The sequence below is a fragment of the Tachysurus fulvidraco genome, chromosome 21 (assembly GCF_022655615.1).
Source record: "Tachysurus fulvidraco isolate hzauxx_2018 chromosome 21, HZAU_PFXX_2.0, whole genome shotgun sequence".
Taxonomy (NCBI): Eukaryota; Metazoa; Chordata; class Actinopteri; order Siluriformes; family Bagridae; genus Tachysurus; species Tachysurus fulvidraco.
The window spans coordinates 14,827,064-14,850,793 of record NC_062538.1 but is presented as its reverse complement, the minus strand read 5'-3'; the positions used below and the strand labels follow the sequence as shown (position 1 = coordinate 14,850,793).

The window sequence follows — 23,730 nt, the reverse complement described above, 5'->3', positions numbered from 1 at the left end:
AAATTCAAATCATAACCTCAGAACAGGTTTTTAAATAGCAGTGTTTTATTGAAAACTATCATTTTAAAATTGTCTGAAAACATTTTTAGTCAGTACACATACAGTAGTGTGGGTTTAAATCGCTGCTCTTAAATCTGTCCCAAGCCCAGATAAAAATGGGAGGGTGGTAACAGGAAGGGCATCTAATGTAAAACCTGTACCAAATCAAACATGGATCAGTGATTCACTGTGGAGACGCCTAACTGGGGCAGCCGAGGGAAAAAACATTCAGCAAGTGAGCTACTTGTTTGAATCACTAGAAATTAGTAAAGAAAATAAATCAAGAAAGCATATGTCATATACTGTATATATGAACTCAAAGTATTGCGGAAGGCAATGAGGCATGAATGTAGAAATATAGTATCTGAAAAAACAAAAACAAATATCCAGTTTTATTGTTGTGGCATAAACACACTTACTGTGTTGTGACCATTCTTGCCAACGATGCTGCAAGTTAAGTTCATGTTCATGACTGTCACCTAAAAGACAAGAACTGGAGCATCATCTTTTCACCTTGAACCTGGCCTCCAGAGCATCAAAATTCAAATACAATACTAAACTCACATAATAATAATAATAATAATAATAATAATAATAATAATAATAATAATAATAATAATACCTGGAATAACTGCATCAGAAAAGTTATACTGATATATGCACACCATCCACTTTATTAGAACTTGAAGTTATCTAATCAGATACAGGAGCTTCAGGTAATATTCACACACAAAAAACACCAGAACAGACACACACATTTTGGGTGGTAACCCAGCATGGTCTTTTGCAGTTTTAAACCATCCAGCTGATGGCTTGATTTATTTGATCACCACGGTTGTAAAGAGTAATTATTTATTCTTTGCAACAGCTTGAAGCTTAACACTGGCCATTTTCCTGAACATTCACTCACTCAATGTGTGTTTGGTTTTTGCACCATTCAGAATAAAAAGGATATTTCTGAAATACTCCAACCAGCCCATCTGGTAACAACCGTGCCGCAGTTAAAAGTATTAATATCACACTTTTTTTCCCCTTATGAACATGTTGATGTTAGTAACTGAATTTCTTGACCTGTATCTGCATGATTGTATGCAGATGTTCTGCTGCCACATGTATGGCTGACTGGACTGCATAAATAAACAGGTGTATAATAATGAAGTTATTAAAATAATCTATAGTAAAGAAGTTATGGAAATAATAAAATAATGAAGGCTATGGTGCAGGTCCCACACATCCCATTTATGTGTTATAGAAATGCACATCCAGGAAAGCTGAATTACTGATAAATTAATGAGGCTAAGAGCGAGTTTGTGATTTCTAAACACGTCATGTGTTGTCATATACCATGTTGTCCTGGTATTTGGAAGCAAATAAAAATCACCATAACATTCACCTTAGATATTTAACTCAGTAAGACCTGAAATACAAAGAAATGGATAGATACCAGAGCTGTGATGAAGCAGAAGCTGCCTCAGTTCTCTCAGTGCAGCTGTGAGGTTCTCCAGCTGGTCATGTAGATGGATGTTCTCCTCTATTAGAGCGTGGATCATGTCCTGCAGTTCAAATGCACGGCAATACACACCCATACATACACACAAACACATGGCCCGCAGCAGATACATGGCATCCATGCAGGACACCAACATCAAGAGAAAGATTGTGGCTTTCAGTTCCAAATGTGCAGTGTGTCTGATTCAAAGCTCACAGCTCAGAATACAAATTCCATCACACACTCTCACACACACACACACACACACACACCATTGATCTGACACAGGGCCTGATCAAAAATGTGACTTCTGAGCACACACATTTCTCTCACACAAAGAGATCAATCATGCTATGTGACTGAGATATGTCTGAATCGGAGCACAGCTAGCGTTAGTGGGATATAGTCCAGTTCTAACCATAAAACATCCCAGAATCATTATCAAATTTATTAAGTCATCTTCAGTAGCACTTTTCCCTGGCCATGCTCACATATAATCTGAAGCAAATCCTGGTAACACTGAGTACTGAGGCAAAAATTCTGGATCTGGAGCAGCAATGGTCCTCATCACTGGGCCCATGTGTGCACGTTTAATCATATATCAATTATAAAACTAAACATTCATCCTTCTCGTTCCTCTAAAAAGAACTGCAATGTCAACATACCACTTAAGCCACAACATTTAATTCCTCAACAGCATCACCCGGTTCTGGGGGTGGAGAAAAAATAAAAACAGAATCCCAAAAGCTAGAACTATCAAATGGACCATTAAGAAAACCCCAACCACTGGTCCTGTCTTTTAGTTTCTACATGCTACCCAACCTACTTAACTTGCCTTTATTTGGCTGCAGGCAACCTAAAGACTATTGGTAGGATTTTCACGGTTCCTGATCTAACCAGACAGGTCAGTGTCCCCTCCTACATGCACCTCATTAGAGTGGTTCTTAATGACCCTGTTGGCGGAATAAAATCTACAGTTCTGCTGTCATTACATTATAGTTATCAGTTTGCAGTTCAACATTATTGGCTGGGGCTGTGTGGTAAAAACTAGCTAAATGCACAGGCAGTCTTGTTTGAACCTGTAACTCTTATTCCCCAGTGCTGTGCCAAAGGAAAACCATCCAAGAAACTTAGCTGCTAAATATAATGTTCTGCTCTGACCCAGAAGGGTTCACAGGTTTGATTTGGCCTTTCCCTCCAACCTAACATGCCTTGCAGCCACAATGCTATCAGATTAGAAATTAGACTTGGATTTCTAACAGAAACAATTTTCAGATTTCAGTAGCAAAACTGAACGCAATCAAATAATGAAGCCACAGTACATTTACTACAGTAATTTGCTATTAGGGTACAGTAGGGCAGAATTTTGTTTTAACATTGTTTATTGTGCAAGACATTATATATAGTAATATTATATTTAGTCAAATGCAACAGAGTTGCCTACATCCTGGATTATATGTTTTTTAAACCTTTTATATTTTCAAGCACAACAAAAAGCTTGTTTCCACTTTTTCGAATGGACAACCTCTATTTAAACACATCACAAACTTGTGAAAGTGTTGTGTGCTTTTGACAGGATTAAAATGTTCTTCCATATTCATCAAGAAATAAGAGCCAGAGCAGGATATTTGACCAAAATCTTTTTATTAAGCATTTGTGATGTGTGCGCACATGTTTATGCACTCTTGGCGGCTCTGGAGCGCTTCTTCTTCACCACTACAGGCTTCTGACTCTTTAGGATAGCGCTGGCCCGCCTCAGGGCAGCCTAAAAGAAAGATAGAAATAAAATTCCAATTTGATCAAGTCCAATCAAAATCAAGGGAGCAATCAATTCCTGTTCAAAAAACATTAAAGAGTAAAATGGTTAATAAACTCATGAAAAGTGAAAAGAAAAAAAAAAGTCTTTAGATACGAAAAAAAGTGTTTCTGCCCAAAACGCACTTCAACATCTCAAAAAACCTCAAACATTGTAACAAAATACCAAGAAAAAAAAAAATGTCAGTAATATTGTGCACTTAGCCAGCAGCAACATAGTTACTGTCTGGAGATCTCTTAAAATCTTGCTCTCCGAGTGTGATTCTCACTAAACACCACGTGTTCGTGAGAGGGACGCAGTCACATTGTCAAAAAAGCACTGTGTCCGCCATTGTCTGTGTAGTTAAAATAATTATTTAGATTTTGATTGAGTTAAGTCAACAGAACTGACCAGACTAATCAGGAATTATTTCACCAGTAGTGTACGGATAAGACTACAGTGAGGCATGGGTTTAAATGTAGCATGCTTAAAATTTGCCATACACTTGCCATGAAACTTCTGATATGATGGGTGCTCTTAAAGTGATTAAATTTAAACATTAAATTGTATAACAGTTTAGTCATTTAAATGCATGTCATTTTCCTATACACATGTTGGATTATAAATGTAGAAGCATGTAGACATGGGGTATGTTTCAGGAGCTTTTTTAAATCTTCAAGAGCAATTCTCTCTTCACTGTATTGGTGACCAAACTTTAAGGCTGAAACTGAGAAAAATCTCAGTTCGGCAAGCCCTGTAGTTTTACAAACTTTCTGAAGTAGAAATCTGTAAATCTGCCAATATTAATGGGTTTTTCCAGGCCACACATCCAGTACAAAGAAACTGTCCTCACCATGCAGAGGTCCTTCCTGTACTTGTTTTTGCGGATGATGTTCCTTAGGCTGTTCAGAGTGGAGCGAGAGTTCTTGTTGATCGTGATCCTCTCGTACGCTTTTGCAGGTTTGCGATGGCCTGAGCAAAGTTCATGAAAATAAAACATTCATGAAATAAACATTACTCCAACACTATACAGCAACAAAGTCCTACCCAACAACCCTAACATCTTCAAAAGGTCCACCAAAAAAAAAATAATAATAATAATAATAAAATTCATTAAATGGTGGACAAGAGCTTTGTCATCAAACTATGGCTAAAGTGCAAGATGTCCATGAACACAGTGGTTAGACAAAATTTGAACTCATTACACAAACCAGCCATTTTCTCACTGTTATCCAACACGTTTCAGACTAGTTAAACTATGCACGTGTGTTTAACTGCTCCAACATATTAACTGACAACTTACAGCAAAATAAAAACAGAAAAGCCATTGATTCAATTTGCACCAATTCACAATCAACACCAGTGCAACTGAATTTCTAATTACCTGACCGTTTCTTCAGGACGACAACAATACCCTTGCCATCAGCTCCCTGCTCTACACCAACTGTCTTACGGTGAATGAGGCCGTTAAAGCGGAACGCATTCCTGGCCTTCAGGTTGTTTGCCTCCTGAAACAGAACAAACGTAATGAGCCGAATAACATGCAAAATATGAAGTACAAAATCAACACAAATATTGGATTCATCAACAAAAAATTGGCAACAGTTATTACAGTTACAGATCTGTAATGCATTGACAAATAATCCATTCTTTAAAAAAATAAATAATAAAAAGACAAACAAGCTCCATCTGAGCAAGTGTTCATATGCTGACTGTGTGCTGCCCTCATCTGGAGACTATAACTTTAGTTACACAGGTGATCAGTACATGGGTTTAAAAGTTTGATTACAAAGTTACACCAAATCAGTAATCATAGCAAGTTGCTACAAAGACATGCTACACTTAACTCTGGACATATTTATTAAACACCCAGTGTCTATGTTAACAGTATTGAGGTTACACTTCAAGCCAATCCACTTTATTCATGGTTAAAATGAATAATGTTGAAACACCATGTACATAAAATGACATTTAACAAAGAATCTTCACTGTTATAAGACACTTACTACTCCATTAAACATTCTGACCAATTTCCAAAGTACATCACAGCACTACAATGGCCATGCAAACTATTTAAATATACCATGGAGTTTTCTAAAATAATAAAAGATAAAATTTATATGACCCTCCCAACACTGAACACAAATAGGACATGTTACCCTATAAGTATGGAGACTTCTGGGATGCTACACACAAACTGATACTAAGGCAAGTTAGTTTGTACACAATGATTGAGTGATTTTGGAAACTGAAATGTAATAACACGATTCAATAAGACTGACGCACACTTGCCCTGATTTCCCAATCATTAAGACTACACTGAAATGTGAAAAGCAAGTACTTTGTAAATTAGTAGATTATGAATTGTCTACCGTAAATAGTTGATAAATAGTTGAAGTCTGGCTACTTACAGTGCTATAGGTCTGTCCGTTCCTCTTGATGAGGAAGCTGGAGTTGTTCCTGATCACCATCCACTGCAGGTGAGACGACATGATGGAGGTTCCTGCATGATAGCAAAGGAGAGAATGAAACAAACATCACCACAATGCAGTGGCATTACTTACTAACCCAAACTCCTCGGCTCTAAAATTTAGACATTTAGAAGTCTAGGAACAGCACAACATTTTGCTCACTAACAGATGACCATGTAATGGGCTGTGGGATGTTGTAGTCTAGTGGTTAAGGTGATCAGAAGGTCATGAGTTCGAATCCCAGCTCCACTAAGCTGTCAATGCTGGGTCCCTGAGCACAAGGCCCTTAACCATCAATTGCTCAGTTGTATAAATTGAAATTAAAAACAAATAGTAAGTCTCTAAGGATGTCTGCTAAATGACAAATGTAAATATCACCGGTTATTAAAACTTACTACATTCGCAAATACTGCCGTGAATTATGTGGGAAATGCAAAGCATACAGTAAAGAAAAATAACATTTCGGGGTCATTCGAGTTTGAGTGTAAACGGATTCATGGAATAATTTAGGCGACCATAAACACGTTAGCGCTAGTTAGCATTAGCTATTAGCTACTGAAACAGGCCTCAGTGCAAACCGCATGAAATATTTAACAAACTACAGACGTAACGTCGGCACCTTAATAATAACAAACTTTATACCTTACAACACGATTAACAGTTAAACTAACAACCGACTTTACAACAAAAAACAGCTTTTTAACGAGATAAAGTACAACACAAACCGACCACGCTACCTTTTCCAGCAGAGGAAGAGGGAGAGAAAGGAGGGAGTTCCGGTTCCGGTGAACACTATATAGATCCTTGCGCCTAAATACAAAATGCAAATGAATGCTTTTTATTTCGTCAAAACTTGATACAACGCTGAGAATTTAGAGTTAATTTTATTTTTATTACACATGTAAGATTTTAAGGCTTGAGTGAATAGGAATGAAGGACGAACTATTTGTATTTAGCGTCTGTGCGGATTGATATCTACATATTACCGGCTTTAAGGTTTGGCTACGTCAGAAATGTCAGTCGCGTACACGTCATTTTCGAGCGACGAACGGGGGTAAATAATGGTTGTACAGCAAACAGCTCGATATCCTTAAATTATTGCCATATTAGTAATGGTAAGATTTTCCCCCCCGCACATTCTGTAGTGCACTGAATGCTTAATAAAACGCAATTTGTGATTAAGCCTTGTTAAGCCTACTGGAGCAGTTAAGGATATTACTGAGTCTCTGACATTTCAAGTTTTTGGTTGGTGTTTATGATAAGTTCACATTTCGGTTCATGTCGTTGTTTCTTTGGTTTGTTGTATGATTCATCATGTGGGAATTTGAGCAATCCCATGTAGTATCAGTAGCTTGCTTTATAATGAATCCAGAGAAGAAAACTCAAAAACCAACCGAATAAACACACGTGATGGATAATGAAGATGATCTGGAGTCTCTGGGAGAGAAGCTGTATGACCTCATTTATCCTAAACACCCTGATATGGCTCCAAAACTAACAGGTATAGGTACTGACGTAACTGCATGGGAAATGCACATGTAATATAAATGAAAAATTGTGAAGCTCTGTGTGTGTGTGTGTATATATATATATATATATATATATATATATATATATATATATATATATATATATATATATATATATATATATATATATATATATAGTCGTATGCAAGAGTTTAGGACACAGTAATATTTCAGTTGTGAAATGAGGTTTATTGGATTAACAGAAAATGCACATTATGCATCAAAATGAAATTAGACAGGTGCATAAATTTGGGCACCCCATTTGAAACGGGCTGTCCATGCTCAGCAACCATCAAACCTAACTGAACTGGAGATGTTTTGTAAGGAGGAATGGTCCAAAATACATTCGTCCAGAATCCAGACACTGATTACAGGCTATAGGAAGTGCCTAGAGGCTGTTATTTCTGTTAAAGGAGGCTCTACTAAATATTGGTGATTTTTCCGTTGGGGTGCCCAAATTTATGCACCTGTCTAATTTCGTTTTGATGCATATTGTACATTTTCTGTTAATCCAATAAACCTAATTTCACAACTGAAATATTACTGTGTGCTTCAGTTATTTGATAGATCAAAATGAAATTGCTGATCCAAACACCCAAATATTTCTAAATGAAAATCATGGAAATTGTCGTGTTCGTAAACTTTTGCATACGACGGTATAATATTATGTATATGATATGATATATTTTGGAAACTACTATGATGTAGGAATGCTGCTGGAACTCCCCGGAGCTGTGATTATTCAGATGCTGCAGGATGAAGCTCTCCTTACCAAAGCGCTGGAGAGGGCACTGGCAGCCCTGCACCCCGATACCAGGTAATGCACATGATCACAGCTCTAGAACCTGGCCAACAGCTAACACACACCAACAGCACTTATACAAGCAACACTTTCAGCTTTTTGGAATAACAGTGGCTTGTATAACTGGCTTAGCAGGGCTAAGAAGACCTCTGGCTTTCAAAGATAAAAAGACACCAATATATAATTGTTTTAACATCCAAAGGAGGAGGATAATTTTATGTTTTTAAGACAAGAGTTTTTTGTATGTGATGTTTTGACTTTCTAGTAAACAGCTGTCACAGGCTGATGATGTTGACTCTGTGTCTTCCGACTCCCTGGGTGAACAGTTGTATGAGCTCATCAACCTTTACAACACAGGATACACCCAGAAAATCACAGGTGATTACTGTTTGTGTGTTCAGCGATCACTGTAGTTGTCACTAAACCTTCTAAATATAATACAAATAATTGCTAAGACTTAAATAGATTTTTTTTTAAAAATGCAGGGATGTTGTTAGAGCAGGAAAAAAAAGTGGTGCTTCAGCTGTTGTCTGATCCGGTCCTGCTGGAGGAGAAAGTCAACAAGGCCCTGAAAACTTTACAGGAGTGAGTGTGTGTGTCTCTGTGTGTGTGTGTGTCTGTGTGTGTGTCTCTGTGTGTGTGTGGGTGTCTGTGTGTCTGTGTGTGTCTGTCTCCGTGTGTAATAAAATCCTACCACAAGCGTATTAACTAATTACATATTTTAGGATTATTTTGTAATCTTTACAGTTTTCAGAAACCAAATTGCTGACTAAGTATACAAGAAAGTCATGATTTTTGTTTAAATAATAAGGGTTGTCATTTAAGTAAAATCATTAGACCAGTAGAAAATGTAATAATGTATAGTTCATTCATATTTTTAATGATATGTAATATATGGAGTTACCAATATAGTGCTGCTCACCTCATTCCAGCAAGAGGAATATGGCAAATAAATAAAGGAAGAAATGCCTTCATCCTTTAGTAGTATGTTACTATGAGATGTAATTAATAGTTAGAAAATAGAACTCCAATAGGACAGAACATAACTAAGACAGTTGTGAAAAAATATATTTTTACACAGTTGATATTTAAAAAAAAAGTATTTAAGACTGATTCAGATCTACTCAGTACAGTTCTTTGCATTACGTGCTATTGGCTCTGCCCTTTTTATGTATTGAGGTTCTCACTTTCAGCTCTAGTTGTAGGCCGAGTCAAGAGGAGGCTTGTGCTTCTGACTGCTCTGACCAAGACGAAGTGGACGTGATTGGAGAGAAGCTATTTGCACTCGTACGAGACACAGAACCAGCCCACTGTGCTGATATCACCGGTGAGCTTGTTGTAGGTTCATAATGTGCCTGTTTAAAATGTTTCTCATTTACATGTGTGGTTTAGTGTGGTTTATACATAATTACATATAGTGGAGAAATCCATATTCTGTTTACTCACTCCCGAATAGGGGTGGTTTTTAACATCTGAATGTTTTTGAAGTGAGTATTTGTTCATACCAAATGTCTTTTTTCTCCACTTGGTTGTATTTCTTGCTTCGTCCACATTGTACCAAGTGAGTGTGTAGCCACTGATAACTATGATTGCAATTAAGCATTTAATCTAAAGCGTTTGAATCTCTTGGAAGGCAAAGATGGGTACCAGCTCTGTACTCCTGTGCCTTGCCAACTCGAGGAAGCTGTGTCTAACTGGCTGATCACCAGCAAACCATGTATCAACAGGGTATATAAACACAGCTGACAGAAGCCCCAACTATAACTTGCAGGAAGAAGACTCCAAATCTCTAAGCCTACCTGCTTCCTTATCTGATGAGTGATGATGCTGTTTTTACAGCTACATTTAACAAGTTCATATCATCCGGCTCTGGGCATGGGGCTGATTCAGGCCTTCCCAGCTTGCAAACCCTTCTTTCAGACTTGGAGTGAGTTATGATTAGCTACCTAGAAGTTGGCTATGAATAAAGGACCCACAACATGAAATGCACTGTTCCACATGGCACATGTGCCACAGTGCAATTACTTTAGTGCTTTCATGGATATTTTAGGCAAATTCAAGCTCACCTTTTCCTGGGCTTTATAGTGCATCATGAAGCCAGCATGATTCATTAGGACGAAGCTTTTAGCTTGTTGTAGATGCTTGTGTTGTGTCACTGTTGGTCTGAGAAGACAAAGCACCAATCCCAGTGCTGAGTGATGTATAGTTAAAATATAGAGGGTGCACTTCACCTGTTGTCTGTTAACCAGTTCATCACTGTGCTACTGGTAAGGACGTGTTAACCAGAATGAGGAGGGATCAGCCACAATTGGATCTTGGCTTTCAGTTTTAAGGGCAGTGGTGGGTTTTTTTAGGGCTCAGGCCCCAGTTCCAGGATTGCTATATTATAGATACCCATGTGCTCGGACCCCAACCTCCAGTTGGGATGTGTTGTATATGTGTATGTAGGTGTGCAGTAATAGTCTTCTTTTTCTTCAGACCTGGCTTCTGCTTGGTTGGAATGAAAATCTGTAAACTGTTCTGCAGTATTTGAACTGCTGTAAATCTCCTAAAGCCCTCATCAAGAAGCAGGCCACATCAACAAGGGTGGTATCCGGATCTGATGAGCATTCTCATCAGTGATCCCACATGCACAAGGAGCTATTCGGGTTTAACACACCACAGTTAGTGGTGCTACAAGGTTTTTAAAACCACAGTAACGAGTGTTATGTTTTAATTTTGTCTTAATGATGGAATGTGTATCGATTGTGTGTAGGGATGCTGTTAGAGATGGACCTCGGCACACTGCGCCAGATCCTGTCTGATCGGACCATGCTGGAAGTCGCAGTGCAGCGAGCAAAGAGTGCTCTGGTGTGTGCACAGACACACTCATACCATGTCTATCCGTCTGACTGAGGGTTTCAGATAAGTAATGGCAAGCAAGGAACAAGATCAACAAGACAATACTGGAAAGGGTTTGTTTAAACACAAAGATATCAAGATGATCTATGCATGTCATGAATGATTGAGTTAAAAATGGTTAGGTGTCTAAGTTTCTGTTAAGTGTCAGCTTTAATCCTATACAAGATATCAGTGTAGGCTGTAGAACTATTTCGTCCAGATATACTGGAGAAAACTGCATATTGAAACGAGTTTTTCCTCTTTTTTTGTTCACAGGAGGATGCACGGAGTCAACCCCAACCAGAGATGAACTAAAGTCAGCAGAATATCTTATTTTTTATAAATACTTAATCTGAAAGATCAATGCCAAGAGTGGGGAAACCCGAAAGGTCACGACTGGCCCACTCTTATCCGTGTCCTGCATATTAACAACCATGAGGGCATTTTGATTACATAAATCTGTGATCTGAGAGATTGTGGTAAAGACTATCGCATTCCTGGCTAGATTTCTTTCCATAGGCAGACCAACAAACTGAAACTGGGAAACATTTTCAGTGAAGAGATTTGCTCAGCATGTTAACTCAAAAAGCATAAGGTGTAGGGGTTCTTCTTCAAGCCTTACAAACCTTTTCGTGACAAAATCCTGAATGTAATGAAATGGTTATATTACAGAAGCACATTTACAATCAGGGTAAGCGGAGAAGCACGTCAGAATGAGCAACACGAGAGCAGTAAGGCAGATGGGCTACAAAAACAGAAGCCCACAGTTCCCAGCAAGGAACAGGACTCTGAGGCTAAAGTGGACATAAGTTCACACAAACTGGCCTATTCCCTCCCAACACCCCTATAATTTCACTGCCCAAGTTTTGGAGCACATGTGATCACTAACCCCATACTGACATTTGATGTGAATGTTATCTAAAGCTCTTGACCTGCATCTGCATGAGTTTATGCACTGAGATTATGAATGCATGAATAAGTCGGGTTACTGGTGTTCCTCTTAAAGTGGCCTGTGAGGGATTATTACAATTATGATACCATAAACTTGGGGAAACATATTTTGTACATAAGCTTTTAGTTCTGTGATAAATTTGTTGCAGTACTGATATTAAAGTTCAAATGAAGACAACATTCACTGTGTAAAATTTAAATGAACCATCGACACATTCCAGTGTGCTAAAGAGCTCAAAAATATGTTTATTTTCATCACTTTTTTCCTTTTGAGTAATTTTACAGTGAATTTGAAACATATTGGAAAAGTCCAGGCTTTCTTCACGGGGTTGTGAATCCATTGGAATTAGAAAAACAATCCCTCTCTCCCAGTGGCCAACAGAACGAGACTAGGAACGATTTATGAGGAAGGATTAAGAAAGAATCAGCAATGAAAAAAAAACATGACTGAGTAATCTACGCAGTCAAATATGGCAAAATTCATATAAATCACAAATCTATGTAACTTTTGCAAATCAAAAGTTGAATCAGGAGAGCAGGGACAGACTACAGCTCATAAATATTCATTCGGATATACAGATGTTGGATTTGTGAGGATTAAAAAAAAAAAAAAAAAAAAGATCATGCATCTCGTTCTGAAAAGCCTTAATAAATATCTAAAATCTTTTAACCCTTGCTGATGAAAATGGGCAGGTTGAACACACCCAACACTGTCTGCATCTCAATGGCACTCCTGTCTCTATATCACACACACACGGTTACACAAACACACATGAATTGCAGTTAGTTAGGAACATCTAACTGAAAGCTGATCAAAATTATTGCACTTAAAGATCATACTGACAGGAGCAATCCAGTCAAAACACAGGACAAAAGGAACAAATCCTGACAGAAAATCAAGTAAAAAGACACAGACAAAGAATCCACAGCTTTTTTTTTAGGGTGTATGCTACGCAAGGAAAAATAAAATGATGATGAAGACTGGGAGGCCTGATTCTGGTACTTGTCCAATTCTTGATGAATTCAGTCAGATGAGATGAACAAACACAGATTGATCTGTAAGCACAGCTCTGTAGAGTTATTTCAGTGTTGGGTATTCGCGCTGCCCCAACCGGCCTGGACGGGCACGAGCTGCAGGCACAGACTGAGAGAAGAGAGACATCATGATATTAGAATTTGAAGAATTTTGACTTGAGGTAAATTGCATTTACAGTGAAAACCCAGACCAACCTCCTGTCCCAAACTAAACCACTCCCCTACTGGATCTACACTAGTGGCCTTTGAGGAAGGGCTCCTCAAACCATTTACAGCCTTTAAAGTGAACTACAGGGAATAACTTTTCATTGACACCTCAGTACATAACCATCTCTTCATATGGGAGACACACAAGTGTAAACTAATAATGTGGATATAGAACTTTTTGCTCAAGAAAATTGGCATTTAAGGTTGCTCAGCTACATACATCTCAGCTTCTGATATACTACTAATAATAAATGTGATCCATATTGACCACAGACCTAGAAGTGAAGTGTAGTAACAATGATCATTGTCTCGGTGTAGCTTTACAAAAATGCTAAGAATTTATTTAATAAATGCTTTTTATTTTCTTTTATTATTAAGAATAGAAAATTATATGGAAAAAGAATTTATAAATATTTTATTAATTAGTATATACACATTTATATTTATTTTGTACCATATAAAAACTAAAAAAACTCCATTCCAGACGGTCAGCTGACTGGACATTATCATGGACTATGGACAATCACTCAGGATTTTAAAGAGTTTACTCATACCTCTTGTGGTTTATCTCGACAAACTGAATACAGATAAAATACAGTTCGACTGTACAACACGGTGACCTTGAAACCATTATACCGGTTGTTATGGTAACTGTCCAACATGGTTAAAAATTATGACAAGCACTAATTTATTAAAAACTGAATTATAGAATACTTTAAAAAGTTGTCATGATATAAAACAATAAATGAAATGTACAGCTGTCAGCCAATCAAACATTTTCTTTGCTGTTTCCATAGTAATATTTATTATACTCAAGGCTTCAGAGGAAGTGATTAGTCGCAACTGTTCTGCTGCACTAAATGAACTTAATCCTTACCTGTGCAAACTGGGAGGGGTTATAGAAAGTCACGGTCCCTGGGGGTGGAGCTCCCTGGCCAGGTATTTCTGTAGGGACCTAAAAAAGACAGGTGGTGTGAGTATCATGATGGAGTGTACCAACTACACAAAAACATACAGCAGGAATATGTATAGTACAATTAGATAGCCATTCTGGAGATGAAAATTTTGAAAATGTATGGTAGTTTGTCAAATTAAAATCTAAATTCAATCTTTACTTATTCTAATTTTAAATCTAAAATAAAGAACTACATAGCCATTAAAATACTGCAAAAATTATTGGTACACTTCAAGATAAAAAACAAATGAATAAATAAAATCGGTCATTCTTGTGGCAGGGATGGTAAAGAAAATCTCTTTTACTGCTTGAACCTTTACTGTTGTCTGGGATATAAACATGCGCTTGCTGCATGTGTTGCATTTCTTCATATCTGAATACATTACTGATGAAGCGATTCTCAGAGAGCTGTAGAAATCAAGACTCAAGTTTAAACAAGTTAAACCCATAAACACTTCTGACTCACACAGCAGTGATTTTTAGATCAGCTAACACAGCTACCTTTGTGTACTATACAGCCCATGAAGATGGGAAAAGAGTAGATGCCACATCATGAGCTATTGCTAGTCATTTTAATACACCAACAAGTCTGCCATCTATGGAAGGAAATTCAAATGTAGAAATAGGTGATAAATCGCAGTTAAAGTGCAGAAGTTTCTGAAAAGATGTATTGTGGAATACTATTAATCTGTTAACATCCTCCTCAAAATAACGAGAAGAAATGATCTGAGTGACTTTGAAGAAAGGTTCATTATTGAGGCACAGATGGAAGGAGATTCACATTAGACGTTTTTTCCCCCCCTCCACGATTCTGTGTAAACATCTCCAGCAAATCAGCAGTTTCGGAAACAGTGAAATACTCAGACGAGTCCATCTGGCACTGATGGACACATATGGACTGCAGCAGAAGTGGAGTAAACACTGGAAGGGGATTCAAAGATTTATTAGCGAGTGGCCAAGAAGCACATTATCTATATAAAATTTATCCAACAACCCGAAACCACAAAAATCAGTCACAAAAGCACTGCTAACCCTGCTTCTAAATCCCAAATGTTGAGCTTCGGATATTAAGAACCATAAATATGAAGATAAATAGAACTGAACTACAATTACACCTATCCAGTAGCACACACATTCCACACAGTTCCCTTCTCTGAAGGATATAGGTTTGGGGTTCTGTTTGCTTGGAGGTGTACAGGTATTTATATAAAAAAAAATTTAGGCTGTAATTTCAATTCAAGACAATAAGCTCAAACTGTTGTGTCAAAAGTTAGGAAGCTGGTGCAATTGATGAATCTGGCTTTGCTCGATGAGGCATCTATCTTTTCATATCCAAGATACAGGACAACTATTGATGCTGATTGTTAACATGCAGAGAAGACAGGGTTAGTGTGCGCATGCTTGATGGGAATGGACAGAATTACTTATTGCTGCACCAGCTTAGCTCCCAGCCAGATAGGGTACTCAACCTAGGCAGGTGACATCTGAGGATGTTGCTGGAAGTGTGGCAACAGTGCAGAAATGCTGTCTGTGTGCACGTGTGAGTGAGTGAGTGAGTGTCTGTGTGTGTGTTAGAGAGAGAGAGAGAGAGAGAGAGAGAGAGGAAGACAGAAAATGTTGGTATGTGTAGTGCAGTAACACCCAACTGATGGTACCTGATTTAAATGTTGACTCACTTCTCGTGATAGAGAACTCATTGAGCTAGAACGTGAGAGCTAGAACAGCAGGAAAAATCAAACACCACAAGATCAAAATTAATCCCATGCAGAACTGGCGTGTCAATCAAGACACAAAATCCAAAACAGAGATGGTGCTCACTGTAGCACCCCATTCAGGGGCTCATCAGGGTGTTTGTGTGTGTGTGTGTGTGTGTGTGTGTGTGTGCTCTGATACACATCCACGCACACACACATGCACTTCAGAGCAGTATCAAAAGGATTAAAGATTCTAAACACTGGTGCTGGTTATAAACACAGTTCGTTTCCAAAGACACTTTGGATGAGATTTAATTTGAATTGTAAATGTGTGCAAGTGTATAAAATGAAGATGACAGTAAAAATTTTAAGTACTATTTTCAGTCATTATAGTGTTTACATATAGGAATGTTTAAGATCTTAGCTTCTAGATTTGGAGGCTTTTCACACTGGGAGTTCAGTCGGAAACAGCAGTGTTTACATGAAGAATTGGTAGCGTGAAAGCTGCCGTGTGAATCAGAAAGTGTAGCACAGTCCATGATTCCCATGAATGTGAATGCAAACTCGGGTCTGCACTTGTTCAGGAGGTAAAGTAACCCACGTGTGTGTTATCTGGTCTATACTTTCCACAATACACGTTTTATGGGTGGCAGAGGAATGACGAGTCACAGGACAGAAGGTGAGGTGCTCTGCTGCGCATAATAGCACCAAATAATAAAAACTAAGGCGAGCCGTGTTGTGTTCTCCATGCACATGGGAAACAATCACAAGATTCAGACCAGCACATGTGACCAGTATGAAAACATTCAATATAAAAAGTTTATTTCAAAAATAAAAACTATTGAAAAAACTATATATAGATGCATCTCAATGACAGTGGCCTTCAGCTCATCTGCATTTTTTGGTCTCTTGTTTCTCATTTTCCTCTTGTCAGGTTCAGGTCTGGGGAGTTTGCTGGCCAGTCAAGCACACCAACACCATGGTCATTTAACCAACCTTTTGTGCTTTTGGCAGTGTGGCAGGTGCCAAATCCTGCTGGAAAATGAAATCAGCATCTTTAAAATGCTGGTCAGCAGAAGGAAGCATGTACAACTTTATCCTAGTCAGCAGAAGGAAGCATGAAGCGCTCTAAAATTGCTTGGTAAACGGGTGCAGTGACTTTGGTTTTCAAAAAACACAGTGGACCAAAACCAGCAGATGACATTGCACTAGAAACCATCACAGACTGTGGAAACTTAACACTGGACTTTAAGCAACTTGGGCTATGAGCTTCTCCACCCTTCCTCCAGATACTAGGACCATGGTTTCCAAAGGAAATACAAAACTTGCTCTCATCTGAAAAGAGGACTTTGGATCACCTGTCAACAGTCCAGTTCTTCTCCTTAGCCAGCTAAGACACCTCTGATGTTTTCTGTGGTTTAGGAGTGGCTTAACAAGAGGAATACAACAACTGTAGCCAAATTCCTTGACACGTCTGTGTGTGGAGGCTCTTGATGCCTTGATGCCAGCCTCAGTCCATTCCTTGTGAAGTTCACCCAAATTCTTGAATCGATTTTGCTTGACAAGCCGCTTCAGGCTGCGGTTCTATTGGTTAGTTGTGCATCTTTTTCTTCCACACGTTTTCCTTTCAACTTTATGTTAACATGCTTAGATATAGCACTCTGTGTACAGCCAGCTTCTTTGGCAATGAATGTTTGTGGCTTGATTGTCTTCTGGACAACTGTCAGATCAGCAGTCTTCCCCATGATTGTGTAGCCTAGTGAACCAAATTGATGGCTCTGGAAACCTTTGCGTGCTTTGAGTTAATTAGCCGATTGGCATCTCACTACATTCTAATTTTTTGAGATTGGTGGTTTATGTTAAATATTAGACAAAATCATCACAATGAAAATAAACTACTTCAGTCTGTGTGCACCAAATTTATATAATACACAAGTTTCACTATTTGAGTTGAATTACTGAAATAAATGAACTTTTCCACTTTTCTAATTTATTGAGATGCATCTGTAAATGTGTTGCTAAACATTCTTGCTGAATCCATGAAAGAACAAGTCGTTTTTTTATTCTGAAATTTAACAAACTTGGGATTTTAGCATAGGTTGTGGGTTTAATTTAACTCTAAAATAAATTCAAGATGCCCCTCAACATAGATTCTTATAAGAGACATTATGCATTTTTTGTCTACTTATCAGACCCATACATTATTCCTGAACTTTCCACTGACAAAACACATCCAGTTTGGGCTAAAATGACTTATAAGCTTACAGTTTTCAATTTCAATGGATGTTTGGATTAAAGCCAACCTGTAGAGGAAGTCTTAAGTCAAACAAGAGATTAATGATGAGTACTCAACAATAAAAGGAGTAACTTTAACAATTGCAGGTTTTACTGTAAGTAGAAACCCCAGACACTTGAATTAGTGCGAATATGTGATCAGTCAGACTGAAGAAACATTTCTAATAAATACATGAGATTTCATTGCTTATTCATTCATTCATTCATTTTCTACCGCTTATCCGAACTACCTCGAGTCACGGTAGCCTGTGCCTATCTCAGGCGTCATCGGGCATCAAGGCAGGATACACCCTGGACGGAGTGCCAACCCATCGCAGGGCACACACACTCATTCACTCACACACACACTACGGACAATTTTCCAGAGATGCCAATCAACCTACCATGCATGTCTTTGGACTGGGGGAGGAAACCGGAGTACCTGGAGGAAACCCCTGAAGCAGGGGGAGAACATGTAAACTCCACATACACGAGGCGGAGGCAGGAATCGAACCCTTGTAGGTGTGAGGCGAACGTGCTGAACACTAATCCACCGTGCCCCCCTTCAGTGCTTATATTAAATTTAATTTAAACAAGTTTATACTTACTAGTTTGAATTATGTAGAGCAAGTGAGATCAAATCATGTAATGTGTGATCCAATTTGGGAGGAATAAATTAAATAAATTAAATTTAAGCATTTTAATTCCTTCATGTGATTTCTGTGATCAATCGTGAAATCCTGAAGGGACTCGGGTAAGCACGCAAAGCTTTATTTTAATAAATAAAAATAAATATAAAATATGAAAGTTCCGGATTAAATATATGATTTAGATATAATTTTCCATCCCTTTAATTTTTTCTGCTTGAGAAAGTGCCACGTTTTGACATGCTCATTGAAGGATCGGTTATTAAAGTTAGGTCTATCGCACAAACATTAAAGCTCATTAAAATTCAAATGAAGCTGAATGTTAAATCTTAATTTAGTTTGGTCTGTGTGATTTCATATGTGCATGTTGGTGTAAGTGAGACTGAACATGCAACATGTGTAAATATTAAGCTGAGTAACTAAGTTTACCATGGATGCACGTTCATGACAAAGAGGATAGAGCATGGTGCTATGAGAGGTGAAAGGTCAAGGGGGGAAAGGATTATTCTACCTCTCCTGATTGAGCGCCATCAGGAACAGAAGGCAAGAGAGTTGGATTAAACATCTGGAAAAATGGGGAAAAAAAAGAAATTATATATATACACACACAAACACCAGTAGAATTATTATGCAAATGTATTTTGTAACAGTTCATCAAAAAACTTCCATGAAGGGTAACAGAAAAGCGCTCGCCCTGGAGATAGACAGAATCTCATCAATACTACAGTCTCAATCCGAACGGTGTGTACGTTTAATTATTTCTGCTGAACTTAAATAATGTGCATGATTATGTAATCACACAGTTAAAATGAGAAAGGTGTGTGTGTGTGTGTGTGTATTGAGAATGTTGAGTGACTAAGTGAGTGTGTGAATTAGTTGAGTGTGTTGAGTGAGTGCATGTGCAAGTGTGTGTGCTTAGTGTACGAGTGTGTGAGTCTGACAGAGAGAGATACAGACAGAGTGTGTGTCTGTTTAATTAAATGAGAGAGAGAGAGAGAGAGAGAGAGAGAGAGAGAGAGAGAGTGTGTGTAATTGATTGATAGAGTTAATGTCTGTGTGTGAGTGTGTGTGAGTGAGGTTGTGTGTGAGTGAGAGAGAGAGAGAGTACACACCTGTGGAACTGCTGTGTTTGGCTGAATGTGTTCTGTGTTTCCATTGCTATCTGGAACACTTCCCTCCACTGGATGCTGGTCATCAGGTGCTGAGAAGATGTGTGCAAAAATGGAGGATTTAACAGACATTCAATTCATCACCAATGCTTTATTCAGAAGGAGCAGATAATGTGTTCTAAATGAATACAAGTACAGATATGAATAGAAGAAGCTCTAGTGTGACTGAATTGCAAGATAAAGAATAGACATGAAAAATGCATCTACAGCAGTATGTTTACAGCATTCATTTAATCTTCACACACACACACACACACCTGCAGAAGGAACAAAGAGGTTTGCTGGCATGGCCATGGGTGCAAGAGGAGCAAACAGATCTGCGGGTGGAGCAACAGCAGGGGTAGGGTTGGAATTCCGTCGGCCCGGATTCAACACATCCACGTACCGAGCCTTAGTGCCTGTCAGAAAAAAACAGATTGATCTCATCTGAAGTGCAAGCTAAATCTCTGAAGTTCCATGTGGTATCTTTTTAAATCATGGGTTGAGGTGCAAAGAGCAGAGATGTGCTTTCAAAATAGTGTTTTGTTAAAGAGATGAGTGTGTCTGTGTTTGTGCTTAGAACACTGCTCAGGAAGAAGCACTAAGCTCTTTGCTTATTAACAGAAAATGCCAAGCCTGACTGACCAACGGACAGATAAACCTTTTTGTCTTTCACTGTTTTAGGGCTCTTATATCCTCATCAAGTTACATAATTTGTAGAAAGTAGTTTGTTACACACTGCATAACAAAGCCACCACAGGATGTTCAGAACATCTATAACCAAACTAAGCAGTTGCTGCTGCTTTATTAAACTAGTCTATGTTAAGATGCGGAAACTTCAGCAGGTGTAAAATAAAAGGCATTTTTGCAGACACCCTGAAAGCGTGCATAAAGCAGAGATGCATGTGACTCACCTGCTTTCCTGGAGAACACATTAATAGGTGGCCCTGCAGGTGGTCCAGTTGATGCTCCACCCATTCCAGGTCCGACCCCCATTGGAGCTTTTGGAAACGTTTTGGGAGGAGGGGCAACAGGTTTGACCTAAACACATGACACATTCAGACAATTCAAAGCACTAATCCAATAAACGAGGGAAAGTGATTATACTGTGATTATTTAAAAATAAAAATAAAAAAAACTCACCTCCTCCTCGCCTTCATCCTGATTCACCCATCTCTGTCTCCTTTCATCCCACACAATCTGTCAGAAAAATGAGTGTAATATATCGTTTATTCTTACTACCACATAACCACACTACTTACAGCTCTGTTGAAAGGTAAAAGTGAGAGAGAATAAAGAATAAACAGATGATACTTACAGATTTATTGTTGTCATCTGGAAGATGAACTTCATTCTTAACCCTTCGGGATAACCAGCTGAAGATGCCTCCACCTCCTCCCTGAGAAGAGAGAGGTTATAAATATATTAATATTATTGTTATTAAAAAAGAAATGACACGTGTTTTTCTTTTATAAAAGCTGTGTTTCAAAGTTTGTGATGTACCTTTTTGGGAGAGTCCTTCTTGGTTTTCTTAGGCGCTTCCTGGATAGGAGCCTCTGGTATGGGTGGAGGAGGAGGAGAGCTCTGATTTGCTAAAGAGTTGCTGCGCTCCCTTCCCGCCGAATGAGTGGACGACTCCGACGTAGTGCGAGAACGACGTCCAGAGATCTGAGTGAGAAAGAGAGAAAAGTCGGTTTTCAATGGAGTCTTGGAAAAGAAACCCTGTATCCCTGCTCAGATATGCAATTATGCAGTCAGTCAATCTAAAGACGGTTGCGAGAGAAAATGACAGGTAATCAGTGGAGTTCGTCCAGCATCAGAAACAACGTATCTTCATGATTTCACACACTATGCTGGTGTTACACCATTGGCTGATTGGACTGTCTAAAAATTCGGGTCTACGTTGGTTCCAAATAAAGTGGCTGATAAGTCCATAATGTGGATATAGTTTCAAAAATTTGCATATTGCTTGAAGTTCCTACAAAAACCATGCTATAGAGTTTTATACCATTATTCTGTATGTTTATTAATGGCATTATATTATTATTTTTATTCTATTCCATTTATACCAGAATAGTTCCGCCACTAATCAAGCAGACTGAAAGACAAGAGATATCATACCCTGTGCACTGAAGACTGCGATGTGGTTCGGGATCTTCTTCCTGTACTCTAAACACAAATCAGTGGTGTCAGTCGTTTGTTAAAATAGAAAACAACTCCTATACTTGATTTGTGTTTTAAAAAATAAATAAATCCCACCATCTGTGCCATGTTGTCATAGAAGTCCATCTGGGCAGGTGGAGCATGAGCAGATGGAGACTGTGGAGATGGAGGAGTAGGTGTAGATTCTACACCATGAATCTGTTGTGGAATGTGGGGAGGCATATGGGGGTGCATGTGGAGGGAATTCTGAGGAGACATCTGGGGAGGCATCTGGAGAGGCATCTGGGAAGGCATCTGGGGAGGCATCTGGGGAGGCATCTGGGGAGGCATCTGGGGAGATGTCTGAGGTGGAATTTCCATTGGTGTGTAGAAGGGTATTTGTGGAGGCATACCAGGTGGCTGAAGAGTGGGACTCTGGGCTGGCATAGATTGATATGACTGGTTCTCAGGCTGATATTGAGGGATGAAGCCAGGCTGGGGTGGAGCAGGGGCTGTTGGGTTAAACGGGACACCCTCGATATGGAGAGGGCCGTGGTGCAGAGAAGCCGTCCCGTCTTGCAAAATAGTTACTGGAGCTGGAAGAGAATTCAACTTGTGAGACAACAGAGAGGAGCCAGAAGAGCTTATTCACGGTCTAATATTCTTTATGACCACAGCAGAACTACATAAGTCTATAGCATCCATATTAGAATGAATCACTGACTAAAATCTGATACTGCAGCAAAAGTTGTGACTCAAATTAGTAAAGAATGGATGTTGTAGAACTTTTATTAAACACACACACCTGGTGGCATGAGCTGAACCCCTGGGGTGGATGGGCCAGGCTGGGGCATAAGACTTGTCATGAGGGGGTTGTGGGAGTCAGAAATAAAAGATGGAGCTTCAGCATGACTTGCTTGTCCCTCAGAGTTTGGTGTAGTGCAGGCAGATGGCTGGGGAGTACTCCGATCTGTCCGTAAGGTTATCACGCCATCCTGATTGAGAGAGGGAGGGAGGGAGAGAGAGAGTTTGGTTGAAGGTACAGTAAGAACTCCCTCTCTCTATTGTACCTCAGTATTGTACCTCCTCTACTCCTTGTGAGGAGCCATTTGAAAATTCCCAGGGAGGTTTCAAGAAGAGGAAGTTAGAAGTACAACAAGGTCCTCATTGAAGTTTGTATCCAAATATAATTTGCACAATCTGTAGTGTTTGCATTGTTTTGTGGTCATATCCTGATATTATGTCACTCCATATAACATCATAAGAACCCAACTCCAGCTATTCAGTGTGGGTAGTGTCCTGTTTAGATATTGCTGTGTATTTATCAAACATTTTGCATTGTCTCACACTATTTTATATTTGCACTTTATGTAGTCCTTGGGACCAAGCTACATAGCTAGGAACACAAAGTATTAAAAAAAGGATAGCATTAGGATAGTGGTCCAAAAGAAATCACATTATACACAACATAGAATACTCTGTTCACACTTAGAGTTAGTTAGTTGCTATAATTTACTGCCATGTCAGCTACTGAGGCTATCTTCATGGCAAGAACGGTTAATAATAACTAAAATAACCTAAAATCACAGAGAAATAAATATAGACAAATATAGACAACTTAAATGAATTTTTTTACATTACTATATTTCACAATTAGAGTTTTATAGACACA

General features: G+C 38.7%; 3 protein-coding genes across 12 annotated transcripts in view; 1 reads left to right on the top strand and 2 right to left on the bottom strand.

The window, feature by feature from the left end:
• Positions 1–3,155: 3,155 nt before the first annotated feature.
• Positions 3,156–6,604, bottom strand: rpl28 (ribosomal protein L28). 2 transcript variants are annotated; one of them, XM_027152893.2, is made up of 5 exons: positions 6,532–6,604; positions 5,735–5,826; positions 4,708–4,831; positions 4,177–4,295; positions 3,156–3,293 (listed from the first exon to the last, which is right to left on the bottom strand). In XM_027152893.2, exons 2-5 carry the CDS (start codon positions 5,813–5,815, stop codon positions 3,204–3,206), a joined length of 414 nt encoding a protein of 137 aa, XP_027008694.2. In that variant the 5' UTR covers positions 5,816–5,826; positions 6,532–6,604; the 3' UTR covers positions 3,156–3,203. The 2 variants fall into 2 exon arrangements, with proteins under 2 accessions (XP_027008694.2, XP_027008695.2); XM_027152894.2 differs by having other exon boundaries at positions 6,524–6,548.
• A 195-nt stretch (positions 6,605–6,799) lies between these two features.
• On the top strand, positions 6,800–12,136 carry LOC113646558 (polyadenylate-binding protein 5). Of its 3 annotated transcripts, none has more exons than XR_007139014.1 (7): positions 6,800–7,295; positions 8,032–8,140; positions 8,391–8,503; positions 8,611–8,710; positions 9,325–9,452; positions 10,881–11,079; positions 11,282–12,136. XR_007139014.1 is itself a non-coding variant. In XM_027152891.2 (7 exons), the coding sequence occupies exons 1-7, from the start codon at positions 7,205–7,207 to the stop codon at positions 11,318–11,320; spliced, it is 681 nt and encodes a 226-aa protein (XP_027008692.2). In that variant the 5' UTR covers positions 6,806–7,204; the 3' UTR covers positions 11,321–12,136. The 3 variants fall into 3 exon arrangements, 1 of the variants encoding a protein (XP_027008692.2); XR_007139013.1 differs by having other exon boundaries at positions 6,804–7,295; positions 9,319–9,452; XM_027152891.2 differs by having other exon boundaries at positions 6,806–7,295; positions 9,319–9,452; positions 10,881–10,975.
• A 46-nt stretch (positions 12,137–12,182) lies between these two features.
• The window catches only part of sec16a (SEC16 homolog A, endoplasmic reticulum export factor), a 29,187-nt gene continuing 17,639 nt past the window's right edge, over positions 12,183–23,730 (bottom strand). For 4 of the 7 annotated variants that reach the window (XM_027152886.2, XM_027152885.2, XM_047805786.1 and 1 more), the window contains 13 exons: positions 22,864–23,053; positions 22,176–22,654; positions 22,038–22,085; positions 21,420–21,584; positions 21,235–21,315; positions 21,060–21,116; positions 20,831–20,957; positions 20,195–20,335; positions 19,881–19,969; positions 19,280–19,333; positions 15,809–15,868; positions 14,076–14,153; positions 12,183–13,100 (listed from right to left, as the gene is read on the bottom strand). In XM_027152886.2, coding sequence (XP_027008687.2) covers positions 13,035–13,100; positions 14,076–14,153; positions 15,809–15,868; positions 19,280–19,333; positions 19,881–19,969; positions 20,195–20,335; positions 20,831–20,957; positions 21,060–21,116; positions 21,235–21,315; positions 21,420–21,584; positions 22,038–22,085; positions 22,176–22,654; positions 22,864–23,053 — 1,635 coding nt within the window. In that variant the 3' untranslated portion in view covers positions 12,183–13,034. The remainder of the gene's footprint in view (positions 13,101–14,075; positions 14,154–15,808; positions 15,869–19,279; positions 19,334–19,880; positions 19,970–20,194; positions 20,336–20,830; positions 20,958–21,059; positions 21,117–21,234; positions 21,316–21,419; positions 21,585–22,037; positions 22,086–22,175; positions 22,655–22,863; positions 23,054–23,730) is intronic. The other 3 variants (XM_027152887.2, XM_027152888.2, XM_027152889.2) reach the window with 3 other exon arrangements.